Genomic DNA, 16,111 nt, shown 5'->3' on the forward strand with positions numbered 1-16,111 from the left:
TATTTATAGGTCTTCTTTTCCCTTCTTATTCTGTGTGCAGAACCTGTGTAGCATTAAAATGAAAACAGAATCACAGAATGGTTTAGGCTGGAAGGGACCTTAAATCCCAGTGCCAACCCTGCCATGGCAGGGACACCTCCCACTGTCCCAGGGTGTCCCAGTGTCCAACCTGGCCTTGGGCACTGCCAGGGATCCAGGGGCAGCCACAGCTGCTCTGGCAATTCCAGCCCAGCCCCTCCCAGCCAGGAATTCCTTCCCAATATCTAATCTAAATCCGTTCTAAAACCCCAAGGAATGGAGTGGGAGTAGCTGCCATCATCAATGACAGCAGCATTAATCCCCCAAAGAATCAAAAATGCAAGGAGAAATCTGGGAGGGTGAAGGGAAAGCCGTGGCAGCCCCAGCTCAGCCGTGCTGGGGAATCTCCACCCTGCCCAGCACGGCCCCAGCTCACTCCAGCCTGCACACTGCAGCCACAGGACAAGCAGCTTGCAGCAGGTAAAGGCAACTCACAGACATGGAGCCAGGGTTCTGAGAGCTTTGGGGCACCTCGGGCTGCTCCTCTTCCCTGGGAGGGTGGGAAGGGCTGGGCTGGGATTGCCAGAGCAGCTGGGGCTGCCCCTGGATCCCTGGCAGTGCCCAAGGCCAGGCTGGACACTGGGACACCCTGGCACAGTGGGAGGTGTCCCTGCCGTGGCACTAGATGGGATTTAATTCCCTTCCGAGCCAAACCATTCCCTGACTTTACCCTGGGCCATGGGATGGGAGCCAGGCCTGGGGCAGCCCCTCCCTGCCCGCTCTGTGTCCCCTGGGGCACCCAAAGGTGTCACCTGGGACACTCCAAGGCCTTCCCAAGTCTTTCCAGGTCTCCTTTATCCCCAGGGGAGCTGGATCACGGCCCACACAGCTCCCAGGGAAAGCAAGGCAGGACACTCCATCCCCAGGCATTCCTTCTAATTAAGGCTCATGGATTAATTAAGCCAAATAAACCACTAACACCTCTAACACCACCAACAAGCAAACATCAACTGGAGGCTGCAGTAGTGCCAGGAATTTCTGGAGGAAAGGGGGGAAATAAATGAAGAAATCAAATGTTGTTTTCTTAAAATACAGCCAAAACCATTCACCAAGCCACTGGGAAGGCCGAATGCACAAAGAGCTCATTTCTCATATTAGTGAGAACAAAATGAAAAATGCAGTTTAGTTTTAAGGGTTTAAAATTCAGAACTTGGTGTTTTATCAGAGAGTTTGTTACTGTTCTGTTGTTCTTCAATCCAGGCCCTTTAAAAGGACAGACAGAGATGTCTGTGCCAGCTTACAGGAAAAGGCATTTACCAAATAAACCAAAATGCTGACCGTGAGGGAAGAACTCAGTGCTTTCTATTTGAATGGATTCCACTGGAATAGCTCATTACCTCCCATTGGACATGAGCACACTTGAAATGCTGAAGATGAAGCTTAAACTACGTCTCAAGTAGGAGAAACAGATTCAGGCTTTTCATAAATGTTCCTCTTGAAAAGAAATTAATATTTTCATTAAAAAGTAATGGCCACTAAATCTGATATTTCAGCACTGGTTTATTATTTCCAATACTTGCTGCAGAGCGTTTTTTCTAAAAAGCAATTTCCATTACCTGTACTTTTCTGTTTCATCCCTTGACCTAATTTCTAACACATAAGAAAATGATATTTTCCCTGTTTGCTCAATGTACACCCCTGTCTGATTTAATCACCTTCTGCAAAACAGCCCCGGTGCTGTTACGAAAGGCAGCAGGATGCAGTCACCTGGAGCTTCACAACTGCCAGGGAACAGTAAACACAACCTACTTAGGAGAGCCTCAGCAGCAGGCACTGCTCCTGGTTACATTTATCTAGCCTCCATACCTTCATTTTTAATTAAAAAGATAATACTTCTGGAAAGGTCCCCTCAGCCTTTCCAAAACACTTCAGTGTCGTGTTACCCAAACACAGCCACAGAATTAATTCCAATTAATTGCTCGGGAGCGCTCGTGGGTTTCTCCAGCTCAGTGACTGGATTTCAGAGCTGACAGATTTACAGCCAGCAGATAAAAGACAACTGGCAGAGTTATCCCACCCTGCACTGAACCTGCCAAGAGCACAAAGCCTTCCTCTGTTCCGAGCTGTCTCCCACAGCAAACCACAATGAGTTCTTGGAGCCCATGATGAGCTTAGAACCTGTGATTGGAGCTCTGACAGGAGCTGAGGACTCGTGTACAGGGCAAAGAGCTGTCCTGTGCCAGCTACACCTCACTGAAAACTGCTCCTAATCTGCTTTCTGTTGGCACAATAAAAAACAAAGGCTCTAAACTAACACCCTGACCTAATTATTTTAGTGCAGATTTGCAGGGGTTCTTCACCAAAGAAAAACACCCATAAATAACTGTTGGAGTGGCTTTTCTTTCCCAGGGGAGAAGGAGAGGTGGCAGAAACCTGCTGCCAAGCAGACAGGACCTCCACAAACAGGGACTCCAAAGGTGCATCCCCCCCACAGGAGCCCCCCAAGTGCTCCCAGCCTCCCCTGGGAGGGGTTTTACACTGGGTTTTACAGAGCCACACTGGGCTGAAAGAGAGCTGCACCTTCCTCCAAATCCCTTGGCTCCAGCACTGCCTGTGCTCAACAGAGAATTTGGGTTGGAAGGACCTTAAATCCCACCCGGTGCCACCCCAGCCATGGCAGGGACACCTCCCACTGTCCCAGGCTGCTCCAGCCCCAGTGTCCAGCCTGGCCTTGGCTATCCAGGGATCCCTTCCCAACGTGCTGGGGCTGAGCTGGTGTGAAGGAAACGAGCCCAAGAAGTGCCCACCACAGCCCAACCCCCTGCTCTGTCCTAAGGGGATCCCCCAAACCAGGAGCAGGGAACAAGCAACAGCTCCAGGACAAATCCAGACCCGTGCTGGCCGGGCGCTCACGGACCCTGAGCTGCTCCAGGTGCTCTCATTCTCAGGAGGAGAGCAAAGGAAGGCAGAGCAGGGCAGGAGGAGGCTCTGCCCCCCAGGCCCTGCTGCAGAGGGGGCTCAGGAGGGGTCTCACCCCTGGATCCACAGCAGGGCTGAGGCCAGGCTGTGCCAGAGATCCTGCGGGGAGTGTGAACGCAGCCAGAGCCTCCCCCTGCTCCAGGGAAGGGCAGAGGATGACCCAGAGCATTCCCTGCTCTGTTCCAGCACTGAGACCAGGAAGGTTTGGGTTCCCCCAGTGTGATACCTTGAGGAGTGTCCGTGCCAATATTCCCAAAATAACTTCCAGGAGAAAACCACATTTAGTGTCTGCCAGCTGGGGAGGCTCTGGAGCTCTGACTGGTACTGAGTTTTAATTATTCTCTTCTAAAACTTCAGAGTTGAGACAAACAAACTCTGAACCAGGCAGAAAAGTGCATTTTGTGCAATTTCTTCCTGACATTTTCTCACCTGGCCAATAAAGGAAGGAGAGCAGCAGGGACACTGCAGGGTAGGGTGGATTTTAGCTGATCTCATCACTCTGCAAAACCAATACTGCTCAGCCCAGTAATGATCTTGGCACCAAAGTTCTGTTTAAGTTTTTATTAACTCATTCACACCCTTCCCAATCTTCCAGGACATGAGACACACTGAAAATTCACTGTTCTTCCCTGGAAGCCAAAAAATCCAATACTTTGTCTTTTTCTAACAGCTGAGTTTTCTCCTGTTACAGCATTTTTCCTTTCCTAAAGGTTATAAGACAAGACTTCCAGTTTTCACTTTTCAACTAATTTCACCAAGAACAATTTTACTTTTTATTGAGAAACGTTAGAAGTGGCTTTTCTACATCAACCTGCCACTCAGTAAGTGACTGTCAGACAGAAAGGAGCATGCACCAAGTATGGTTTGGATCTGAAATTTTTAAGGCTGAATATCAGTTTTTCTGTTATATTTAGAGATAGAACCTGTCAGGAATGCACAGAGAACACAGCACTACCTAAACTGTGTTTTCTCAAAGAGTGGCTGTTTATTAGCCAGCAGTAATACACAAAATTAGCAAGTTTGGGAAAAAAACAACACAACAAATACAACAAAAAATCAGCTTTTTTCACCAGCAGTAACAAGGAGTTCCTCTGTTATCCATCCAGACACAGTCCATCACATATGCACTTCTCTATCAAATGCATTCATTACCAAGCTCATCAGGAATCAAAGATAAATGAAATACACAGAGAAATTTGTACAGATGGATTTTTAAAACAGGATTTTAAACTCCTCCCAGCCTCCTTCTCATAGTCGATATTCTGTGGCATTTGGCACATATAGAGAAATTTAGCTGTGATTTTAAACTCTTTTTCTGCTGGTTGGTTTTTCTTTGTCTTTTCTCTCATCTCCAGCAAAGATGCTTAATACTTACAAATAATTTCATTTAAGCAACTATTAATTCTCATAATTAATGTGTAAGCAAAAGAGTTGGGACTGTTTTCCATGAATTATTTATGCAGGATGGGCAGAAAAAGACCATCCACATGTTGCCTCAAACAGGAATGCCAGTCCCTGGAAGAAATCTCCAAGAGCCAGGATGCCCTCCCTTGGTACTGATAACCCAGCAGCCAAAATTCAGTGGAAAATTCCTCACCCCAGCACTGGAGTGCGTGATGTGGGATTTACTGGGGCAGGGATGGGTTCCCACTGTGCCTCCCCTCAGGGGCTGAGGGTTCAGCCAGGTCTGAGAGGGAAATGTGGCCACTGCCAGAGGATTCCCTGCAGTGAGGGAGCCCGTGGTGCTGCTCTGGGGCAGCTGCCCGTGAAATGGGATCAGCACCCACCCAGACACTTCAACAAGCACCAGCTCCAGCCTTGCTCCAGGATTTGCCTTCCCAGTGAATTCCAGAGCCTCTGGTGCTGACTCACTGTCTGCAGCCAGAGCCCAAACCCCCTCAGTGACCTGTGCTTCACTCCCTGCAGCCACTGTACCCCAAAAACCCTCTCAGCACATTCCCAGCTGCGCCTCTGGTTATGAATTTCCCAAGGAGCACTTCCAAGGGACAGCAGGATTGGGGATGCCCTGCCAGGAGCACGTCAGGAGGGACACATCTCGGCTTCTGAGGCAATTCAGGGTTCATTTTCACAGCCAGCTCAGCCCCTGGGCTGGGGAGCCAAAGCTGAGCCTGGAGAAAGGGACTGCCCAGAAAAAGGGAAAAAGGAGGGGGCAGATTAAGCATCACAACAGTCACATCCCCAAGCTCCAGCTTTCCCTGGAAGCATCAACAGTGCACAGGAAAGGACAATCTTCTTATTATTCTAAACTCCTAAATGCCCAGAGATTCCCTTTCCTGCCTGCACAAAATGGCCACAACAGCCATCCCATGTTAAATTTGGAATAAAAGACAACAGAGTCCACACAGACTCCTGATTCAAATCCAGATCCTGCTTGAATTGCCATATCCACCCCATAACAGGGCTGCTCATCTCCCTCATTCAAAGGCTTGTCTCAGCAACTGCAAAATTACACAGGTGAAAACTTCCAAAGCTGGACCTCAGTGACAAAATATCCCAGAGTTTTTGCACTCCTAGTATTTTGGCAAGACCTCAGAGATCTCCTAAATAAAAAGGAAGGTCTGTCTTTAAAGTGTGGTTTGAAAGCAGCAAAATAAAATCACAATAAAGAATGACTAACAGGACATGAAGAGCAGTGGGGAAAACACAACAAAGAGAACAGCTGAGAGAGAGGGAATGAGTGGAAAAACAGCCAGAACACAAACTCGTCTAAGTTGTGTTCTGCTCAGTCCCTGCAGCACGGGGTGAAGGCACCAGGAGCAGGCATCCATCCTGGATCCCTCCATCTCTGGCTCTATCCATCCTGGATCCCTCCATCCCCAGCTCTACAAGTCCCTAGAGCCATCTGTCCCCAGCTTCATCCATCCCTGCCCGGGTCACCAACCCTCCATGGCTCCATCCATCCCTCCATCCCCGGCTCTACCCATCCCTGCCCGGGTCACCATCCCTCCATCCCCGGCTCCATCCATCCATCCCTGGGTGCCCTGTCTGGCACTGAACAGGCAGAGTTGGTGCCCGCGGTCCCCCATCCCTGGTGCCGGTCCCTAGATAAGGCGGCGGCGGCGGCGCGGCGCGGCGCGGGGATGGAGACGGGCGGGTGCCGCATGGGGGGCGCGGGGCCCGGCGGCCCGGCCGCGATCACGCTGGAGGAGCTGGACGGGCTGGCCGAGGAGAGCCCCGACTCGGCGTACCACAGCCACGGCAGCAGCCTGGAGGAGGAGGCGGCCGAGCGCATGGACGACGAGGAGCAGGAGCGGCTGCTGAGCTACTGGCAGAGCGTGGGCCGGGGGCACCAGGTGGACGTGCCCCGGGGTAAGGCCGGCGTGCGGGACCGCGACGGGCGGGATGGCCCCGGGCACGGGCTGCGGGACACGGCCATGAACACCCAGCAAAGAGCTGCGTGAGGCTGAGCCAGCGGAGCCTGCCTCTGGAGCGGCTAAAGCTGCTCCCGGGGCGACGCAAAGCTTTCCATAACGCTGGGAAGCGGCTGCAGCAGCGCCGGGGTGATCTGTTCGCACTGAAAACAATCACTGCGCGAGTTCTCAGACCTAATTCAGCGATCTGTTCGCACTGAAAACAATCTCTGTGCGAGTTCTCAGACCTAATTCAGCGATCTGTTCGCACTGAAAACAACCAGTGGGAGTTTTCAGAGCTAATTCAGTGACCCATTCACACTAAAAACAATCAGCGCGAGTTTTCAGAGCTAATTAAATATTAAACCGACTACTTGCAAAAGCATTCTTCCTAAAAGGATCCCTTATACCCCTATATATAGTTCTTTAAGGAAAGAGGGCTGTGTTTAAAAACGGCACAGAGTAAACAAGTAAAGGATTGATTTGCTTTCAATAGCAAGGCTCCCAGGCTCATCTTAGTCAGAATCGGTTGTTTTCAATTTTAAGAGAGGCTGGAGAATCTGAAAGACTGATGAGTCAGAGAACTCCTAACAAGCAGCAGAGAGGCACCACAGGCTCAGCTCGGTCAGATTTAACTCTGCCCTGTCCTGGCCAGAGGAGCAGAGATCTGCAGCATCTCTGCTGTGCAGGGACTCACCTTCCCCGAGGTGGGGAGAGCCAAACCTTGCCCAGGCTGCGCTGGACACTGCCAGTATTAAATTACTGTTCTTTAAAAACTCTTTCTATATTCCAACACAGCAAATTGAGTCCATCCTTTCCCAGCCACACCTCGAAGTCTCATCTTAACTCTGTAAAGCTCTAATGACAATTAACATGCTAAAGGAAGGGTAAGATCGGTCTGGGCAGAGCTCCCTGCCTTGCCTTGCTCTCCCTGCCCCTGGAGGGGTCTCTGCATGCCCAGGGCCACCCCAGAGTGTCAGCAGTCACTCCAGCCACGGGTTTGTGTCTGGAATGCTGGAATCTGACAGCTCCGGGGTCCCCAGGGCACGGAGGGTCTGTATTTAACACTCCTGAGTGCAGCAGAAAACCAGAGCCCTTCCCCAGAATTACCTGCTGTTTTGGTGCCCTCATTCCATGGAATTCCTAAATTCCATCAGGAGGGATACAAAGTCCAAGGAATATGTCAAAAGCAGCGTGTGTCCAGGTTTAGTTACACAGTTATACAGCATTATTTAGTCACACAGTATTACAGGTTTGCTCTGTGGCACTCAGCACCTGTTCCTAAAATCAAGATAGAGTAATAAAAGGTTTTTAGAGTAATACAAGGACCTGTCCAGGGCTGAAAGAGGAGGGGATTTTCCAGAAGGAGAATCTCCCTGTGACAAGGAGCAGCCCATGGCCCTGCCTCTCTGGGACAGGGACAGGACCCAGGGAATGGCCAGGGAATGTTTAGGGTGGATTTTAGGAAAGGTTCTTCCCCCAGAGAGTGGAATCAGCACTGGAAAAGCTCCCCAGGGAATGGGCACGGCCTGAGGCTGCCAGAGCTCCAGGAGGGAGCACAACACCCTCAGGGATGCCCAGGGTGGCACTGCTGGGGTCTGGGCAGGGCCAGGGGCTGACCCCTGTGCACCACTGAAACCACGGCTGGAGAAAACACAACTGTCCTTGTCCCTCTGCTGCCTGCCTGGCCCTGCACAGGTGGAGCTCTCCACACTGGGACAACACAAAGCACAGATTCCTAAACTGAAGGATAAAACTGCCCAAAGGACTTTAATCAGTTGTAATCCCTATCCTCTGCATTAATATAGAATGCAAAAAACATAAGCCAGCCCCACTAATTGATAAAGTAATCTAAAAATAGAGTCAACTTTTCTAGAGTCCTGAAAGCTTTCCTAATTCTTGGAAAATTCAGTGGTGAACTCTATTTTATTTTTCCCTCAGCCTCCAAAGAGATCCATTTACATGTCAGTTATTTAGTTACATTTTAAATATTTCCCAGTGATATATTGCAAAGAAAAAATGTTTACACTTAACTACAGTATAGCTTTTTTCCCTTTATTTTTTCCCTCCCCTTTGTTTAAGGATCTTTACTATTCCAAATAGTCTTAAGGCTAAACCCCTGGACTGGATGCCAGGAGATGGAGGTTTGATTCCCAGCTCAGCTACAGATTTACTGAGTGACCTCGGCCAAGTTAATTCTCCTGCATCTTAGTTCTCCTCTCCTCTCAAACATGGATAATACTCTCTTCCCCCATTATCCTGCCTCTTCCACTGAGACCCTGAGGCACCTCCAATTCCCCAAAAAGGGCTCTGGGAGCTGAAACTCCTCCTTTTCCTGCATGTCCAACACACACCGTGGGGCAGCAGGGCAGGAATTCACATCCAGACTGTCAAACACTGCACGTAAAATCAAATTCCTAATCCTCTAAGCACACAAATGCCTTCATCACTTCAGCTCTGAAGGCAGGGGACCAACTCTTGTGGAAGAGAAGTGTTCCATTCCTAGAGACTGACCTGTACCCACAGTTTCCAAGCCTGTCTGTCAGGGATCACCTCCTGAGCAGAATTTATTCATGACCTTCAGCTAGAATTGATGTCAGGGCAGCCACAGTTCTAACTGCACCTTTAGAATGAAACATCCTTTGGAAATTCATTCCCACAGCAGTATTTCCTTGAGCCTGCCAACAAGAGCAGCCACCCTAATTCCCTTTGTGAGGATACACCTGAATCCAGCAGCAAAAGAGGTGCTGGGAATTGGGAATAGGAAGAGGAAAACACAAGAGGAATTGGGAATGCCCCCTGCACAGGGTCAGGAAAAGGGGCCCAGCCAAAAGCTTTCCATGGACACTTGGGTAGGAAATGTAGGGAATGGGAGAGGGAAACCCATTCCTAACAGCACAGGGGCAGAACCCAGGTAACCTCCCCTAGGAAAAGCTTTTTCCTTGCCCAGAGAAGAGCAAACAAAAGCAGCACAAAGACCCCAAGGGGACGAAGCACATTCCAGTTTCTGCAGCCTGGAGTCTCACGTGGGAACTGTGGTTCTGTTGCAGACATGGCAGAGCCCATCCAGCAGCTGACCAGGAATAACAACCCCCAGGAGAGGCAGAGCATCCCCTTCACCCTGATCCAGCGCAAGGAGAAGGTACTGCTGCCCCTCCAGCTGCTCCCAGGGCTGCCACTCCTGCCTCCAGGAATGGGGCTCCTTGCAAAGGGCTTCCAGCTCTCTGGGATTCTGAACGGGCAGTGCAAAGCACTAACTGTGCCACTGCCTCCCATTTGGAACACCTCACCCCTGTACATGTGACATTTCCTTTTCTGCAAGGTAGAAATGACCAGGCAAGCCAGAAGATGGCCAGGAATTACAGACATAATTCATTTAACAAAAATCCCTCTTTGCCATTTGAAATAAAATGCCCATTTTCTTCACTTAAATTGGTACATTTTTTTCCTTTACAGTCATGTTGATAAAACCTTAGCAAAAAGTACTTGAAAGAGATGAATATCTGAATTTAAAACCAAAAATGTACTTCTGTATCACGGATCATTATCAAACAAAGCAGCATTTATAAACCCATCTTATCCTCTAATAAAAGACTGAAATTATTATACAGCAAATTGCTTCCAGCTCAGGAGGTGTGCAAACAAATGTCTAACTTTAAATCAAAAATCATGAAAACCTTTACTGACCATCTATGAGGACTTTTTGGCCACATTTCTTTTAAACAGATTTAAATAATTCACCATAATTTGAGTGTGTTTCATTTAAACACACTCAAGTGTGTTTAAATTGAATTTGGGACTCCTGACCATTTATGCTGAAAGCATTTTTTAATGTTACAGTATTACTGTAACAACTGCAGCTGAAAAATAAGGTTATTCAGTGTTAATTGGAACTAAGTGTTTAACAGCACCAGTCCAAAAGATGACAGATCCTTATTTTAAAGGAGAACTACCTAAAAATCTGCTGAAGTCAGTTTTGATCCAAAATCAGCGGTTTATTCCTTGGTTTATAGGAAGAAGGATTAAAATTCCTGTTTCTTTCAACATCATGTCAGTGAGAGCTGAAAAGATGCAGTTCTTGTGCTCAACTTGTATCTATTTGTTTGGCTGATGTTTTTAGATGATTAAATTACAATCCCCAATTCTTCCCTGTGTGTTTGCAGCTGGGAGATCTGCTCTATGAGAAAAGGCAGTATGGGAAAGCCAAGTGGGCTTGTATCAAAATGAAAGAGAAGCAGTACGAGCAGAGCATCTGCCTTGGCTTCATGAAGCTCATGAGGTACATCTGTGAGCAGAACTCCTCAGGTAATGGACACCTCAACCCCTCAGCACTTAGAAAATGGTATTTCTGCCCTCACAGCTAATTAGGGAGATGCTGTGAACAGCTTTTCCCAAATACACACCCTATAGAGATGTTTTTTACAATACAGCCTTCCCGGAAAAATCATAGAAATCCTGGAATGGTTTGGGCTGGAAGGACTTAAACCCCACCCAGTGCCACTCCTGCCATGGCAGGGACACCTCCCACTGTCCCAGGCTGCTCCAAGCTCTCTGCTGTAAATCTGGCATCTGCTACAGGATTTGCAGGGTTTCATTTTCACAGCAGCACTGAAATCACCTGGCAGAGTGTGACACCAAAAGGGAGCAGAGCTTTCTGCCTCCTTCCCTTTAGTTCAAGATATTAAATTGTCCCTGTCCCAATGGACACGGCAAATTTGTGGTTGAAGCATGTTTTCCAGAAAGATAATCCAGTTTTAGCTCAAAATAATGGCAAATCCAGCATGTCCTTGAGAGCTTGTTCCTGCCTGTAAAATGTGCACCTGGTGTGCAATCCAATTTAATCTGGTTTTCACTTCCAGACATCAGTTCTCCTATTTTTCATCCTCCAGCTACTATCAAGTTTTGCCATGCTCAGTGCTCTGTGCTGTAATTGACTCAGCCCTTAAGTATCTTTCCAAGAAAATACAAACATTGTTGACAAAAGCTTTTCCTTCCCCAGGTACCTTCCCCATTCTTTTAACACTTTAATGTGGTTTAAAAGTAATTTTAGCTCCAGAACTGCAGGGTTGTTATCAAACTGTACAGAAGGGAAGTTCCCTCTGCCTCCTGCAGTCCAAACACACAACAGTGCAAAAAAAAAAAAAAAATACTGCAACTTTTTTAACAACAGTAAATCCTCAATGAATTCACAGAGCAGTCCCTTCTCTTGCCTGCAGTTTTGTGCCCAAATATTTAAACCACGACACAAGGTCAGTTTGAAGAAAAACACAACCCTTTAAGGAGGGGGAAAAGACCTCAGGCAAACTCCCTGCCCTCCATGAAGAGGGGAGAGCTCACCAAATGCTGTGTTTTGGACACAAATGCACAAACATTTGCACACACACACAAACTACAAAGAACAGGGAAATCATGGAGTCACAGATGATTTGGGTGGGAAGGGACCTTAAAGATCTTCCTGTTCCATCCCTGCCATGGCAAGGACACCTCCCCCTGTCCCAGGCTGCTCCAAGCCCCAACTGTTCTGGGGCATTTCCAGGGATCCAGGAGCAGCCCCAGCTGCCCTGGGCACTCACTGCTACTCCCAGCTTGGAGCACACCCTGCAGTGCCCAAACCATCCCAGTGCAATCCCTTCTCCAACACACTCCAGCCCTGACTCAGCAGGCAGGCTCAGCGTGCAGAGCTCCTCCCGTGTCTCCTGAACGCTCTCCCGTGTTGGGCAGGGCACACCCCGCAGTGCCCAAACCATCCCAGTGCGATCCCTTCTCCAACCCCCCGGTGCTCATTTAAACACCCAGCAGGCAGGCTCAGCGTGCAGAGCTGCTCCCGTGTCTCCTGAACGCTCTCCCGTGTTGGGCAAGGCACACCCTGCAGTGCCCAAACCATCCCAGTGCGATCCCTTCTCCAACCCCCCGGTGCTCATGTAAACACTCCAGCCCAGACTCAGCAGGCAGGCTCGGCGTGCAGAGCTGCTCCCGTGTCTCCTGAACGCTCTCCCGTGTTGGGCAGGGCTGTACCTGGGCATCACCGTGCCCATCGTGACCATCGTGCACACCAACGAGGCGCAGTCGGCGATGACGCAGGCGGTGACAGTGGCCTATTACCTGCCCGAGGTGCTGCAGGACGAGCCCCCGCACCCCTTCGACTCTGACATCATCATCGAGGAGTGGCCTGCCACCATTGTCTACAGCAGGTGAGAAATGCTTTAACTCTCCTCTGCTAAACACAGGGAAAACGTCCAGCTCTCAGTCTGGGCACGTTAGGATTTTTAGACCTTGCAAAAGGTAGCAAATGGTAACATTTAATTTTCAGGAGTTGTAAAAGCTGGCTGTTTTATGAATGGGATGGTCAGGAAATAAAGGTTACAAATTTATAACAGGGAAAGGTTTTGGGCATTGCCCAGGCTCCCCAGGGAATGGGCACAGCCCCGAGGCTGCCAGAGCTCCAGGAGCCTTAGGCCAGCGCTGCCAGGGATGCCCAGGGTGGGATTGTTGGGGGTCTGGGACATGCCCAAAACCTTTCCCTGTTATAAATTTGTAACCTGTGGGTCCCTTTCCCTGTGGGTCCCTTTCAGGTCAGGTTATTCTATATTTATATCAATTACTTAGCAAAATGATGCATCTCTAAATGTGTGATACAACACCCTCAGACTATTCTGTATTGTTGGGAACAAAGTGTCTGACACAGAACAGAAAACTTTAAGAATAAATGGTTAGGAGTTAATCACAGTCAGTTCCACTGGTGAAACACAACCAAGTCATTCAGAAGGCATTCCTGGGCTCTGGAAGAACAGTGGGTTTAAAATGAATCACAGAATGAACTAGCTTGGAAAAGACCTTTGAGATCACTGAGTCCAACCTATGACCTAACACCACCTTGTCACCCAGACCATGGCACCGAGTGCCACATCCAGGCTTTTCTTGAACACCTCCAGTGCTGCTGACTCCACCACCTCCCTGGGCAGCCCTCTGCAATGCCCAGTCACTCCTTCTGTGAGGAGCTTTTTCCTCATGTCCAGCCTAAACCTCTCCCTGTGCAGCTTAGGGCTGTCCCCTCTTGTCGTGTCACTGTCCCCGGGGCACAGAGCCACCCCCACCAGCGTCAGGCAGCTGTGGCAGCAGCCCTAGCTGATCTGAACTGACCACTGCAGGAGCTTCCGAGGCATCACCAACGAAGACTCCATCATGAGAGAGATCAACCTGCTGGCAGCCATCCTGGAGAGCCCCGAGCTGTGCCTGCGGGACACGTTCATCATCGCCGGCTACACCAACCCGGCGGCCGCCAACCGCCACAACGAGATCTGGTTCCTGCAGCGGCCCTGAGCCCCTGCTGCTGCCCCACAGACCCTCCTGAGCCCTCCTGCTGCCCCACAGACCCTCCTCCTGATGCCCCATGGAGCCTCCTCCTCCTCCTGCTGCCCCATGGAGCCTCCTCCTCCTCCTGCTGCCCCAGGGAGCCTCCTCCTGCTCCTGCTGCTGCCCACAGAGCCTCCTGCTGCCCCACGGAGCCTCCTCCTCCTCCTGCTGCCCCCACAGAGCCTCCTGCTGCCCCATGGAGCCTCCTCCTCCTCCTGCTGCCCCATGGAGCCTCCTCCTGCTGCCCCACGGAGCCTCCTCCTCCTCCTGCTGCCCCAGGGAGCCTCGTCCCTCCCGCAGGTGACGCGGGGCAGCCCAGGTGTCCCCCCTCACAGGTCAGCACTGGGGCTCTCAGCTGGGTTAGGAACAGCCAGCCCAGCTCAGCTCCCCAGCCACAGATCCCTACAGCAACTCTGACAGCTTTCACACAGATTTAATGGAGGGTTTTAGCACTTTAAGAGTTAGTTCACCTTTTGTATTTTATTGACCAGGTAAGGGAGGCAGAGACCTCTTCCCTTACGTATCCCTGGCCTGCCTGTGGCTCGGGATGGGGACATCCTGGAGCCCTGGCCTGCTCTGGTGCTGCACAAAGAGGCTGCTGGGGCTTCCAGTGTGACACACCAAACCCACCTCACACAGGCACAGAAAGAATGTGCAGGGCTCAGTTCCTGAGGAGAACTACCAGATTTAGCCCACTGGGATTAGAGCACGGAGTAAGAACAGGCCAATGCTGACAGCTGTCAGCAATTGATCCCCAAAGCTTACCTCACAAAGCTCCCAACCAAAACACCCCAAGTCTGGAGAGAGACCAAAAAGGCACACAGTCCTACTGCTCATTCAAGAGCTAACGGCAAAATTACAGGTTATCCTCATCACACACCCCCAGGAATCCCATGACTGGCTCTGGCATTCCTAAGGAGACACTGGCTATTTTTAACTACAGTTTTCTGAACAGTTTATTCTCACAGCTTTGCTGGGTGTTAAAGCACTGCAGCTGGAGTAAATTGTTCAGTACTTCTGGCTGTTAATGGCACAAATGACACAAATATCCACAGAGAACTTCTCAGCTGGGAGTGACCTGGGGCAGACACCTCTGCTGGGAGCAGGGCTGCTGCTCCAGGCTGGGTCTGAGCATCCCCAGGGACAGGGAGCCCACAGCCCCTCTGGCCCTGTCCCAGCACCTGACCACCCTCACTGTGAGAGTTTTTAGTCCCTAATATTAATTAGTTGTTTGTTTTGCCCTTCATCCCTGTGATACGCCCTCAGCTGCCTCTGCAGAGGCTGAGCTCCCACATTCCAGAACCCCCAGAATGTCTGGGAGCAGCATTCCCACTGTTCCACACAGCCCAAGAGCACCTACTGCACTTTAGAGTCAGGGTAGCAAACAATTTTGCTCTTCAAAATCCCTCCCTAATGTCTCCCCTTACTGACAGGATGGTAGAGTTTATTCTTAATAGAAGTAGATGTCTTTTTATATAAAAGTCACTGAGTACATCACCAGCATTATTTATTGGTTACAGGATTTAGGGTTCCAACAGAACCTCTGTGCTTTTTAACTCCAACACACAGAGCAGCAACCAGAGCCAGTGGCTGCTAACTCAGAGCAGGGTGAAAAAACAGCTCCAAAAATGGATTTGTGGAGGACTTCTGAAAGAACCCGAAGGCTCCTGGTCCCACAGGGAGGGAGGGAGGGCTCTGTGCTCAGCCCAAAACCTCTCCCTGAGCAGCAGGATCAGAGTGGCCCTGGCTTAAGCAGGGCCAAGGTGCCCTCTGGTGCCTGCTGGGCACAGAGATTCCTTGGGAAGCAGCAGGGAGAGGGGGAAAAGGAAACAGAACATAAAAAAAGAGACAAAAGCCTTAGTTTTAACACAAAAAACCAAGAGTCTTTATGGAGAGGGAGAAAAACCCCAAACAAACTAAAATGCAATACAGTGTCCCAGCCTGGGAAAAGAAAAATTAGAAATGCCAGCCAGTATTAAACTAAAAGCTCTTAATTAAAGGAAAAACAGTGAAAATATTTTTAAAACTGAGTTGAATAGAGGGCCCAGGGAGGCATTAAATAAAAGGTTTTGTTCTCATATCATCCCCCAGATTTTTATAAGAGCACATAAAAGTAATTTTCACCTCTGACAGGATTTTGTGGCAAATTAAAGACATTTCTGCCATCTGATTGCTTTTGCCAGTGAGGGAAATTCTCATTATGCTTTGGCACAACAGATGTTGGATAGCTCCTGGAAGCAGTGAAATCCTCTCACCACAGAGCACCAGTTTGTACATAATTCACATTTTAAACCTCTCCTGCAAAAGCATCTGCTGTGTCTGATGTCCCTGCCAATCCTCCTGTGGCTCAGCTCCCCGTGGTGACGTTCTAGAAACGTCCCTGAAGCACA

General features: G+C 49.6%; 2 protein-coding genes across 2 annotated transcripts in view; one reads left to right on the plus strand and one right to left on the minus strand.

The window, feature by feature from the left end:
- The window catches only part of FANCM (FA complementation group M), a 57,757-nt gene that overhangs the window by 38,054 nt on the left and 3,592 nt on the right, over nt 1-16,111 (minus strand). The window lies entirely within an intron of this gene.
- On the plus strand, nt 6,107-13,741 carry LOC121348702 (heme-binding protein 2-like). The gene is made up of 5 exons (XM_041458522.1): nt 6,107-6,327; nt 9,419-9,510; nt 10,532-10,673; nt 12,376-12,559; nt 13,517-13,741. Exons 1-5 carry the CDS (start codon nt 6,120-6,122, stop codon nt 13,686-13,688), a joined length of 798 nt encoding a protein of 265 aa, XP_041314456.1. The 5' UTR covers nt 6,107-6,119; the 3' UTR covers nt 13,689-13,741.

The sequence above is a fragment of the Pyrgilauda ruficollis genome, unplaced genomic scaffold (assembly GCF_017590135.1).
Source record: "Pyrgilauda ruficollis isolate IOZ18807 unplaced genomic scaffold, ASM1759013v1 scaffold129, whole genome shotgun sequence".
In the NCBI taxonomy this organism is placed as follows: Eukaryota; Metazoa; Chordata; class Aves; order Passeriformes; family Passeridae; genus Pyrgilauda; species Pyrgilauda ruficollis.

What these genes read in the sequence shown, in the direction of transcription:
- LOC121348702 (XM_041458522.1), top strand. Translation starts at nt 6,120, where the DNA reads ATGGGGGGCGCGGGGCCCGGCGGCCCGGCCGCGATCACGCTGGAGGAG. An exon ending in TGATCCAGCGCAAGGAGAAG is followed by an intron (nt 9,511 to 10,531) that starts GTACTGCTGCCC and finishes GTGTGTTTGCAG; the next exon opens with CTGGGAGATCTGCTCTATGA. An exon ending in CTGTGAGCAGAACTCCTCAG is followed by an intron (nt 10,674 to 12,375) that starts GTAATGGACACC and finishes CGTGTTGGGCAG; the next exon opens with GGCTGTACCTGGGCATCACC.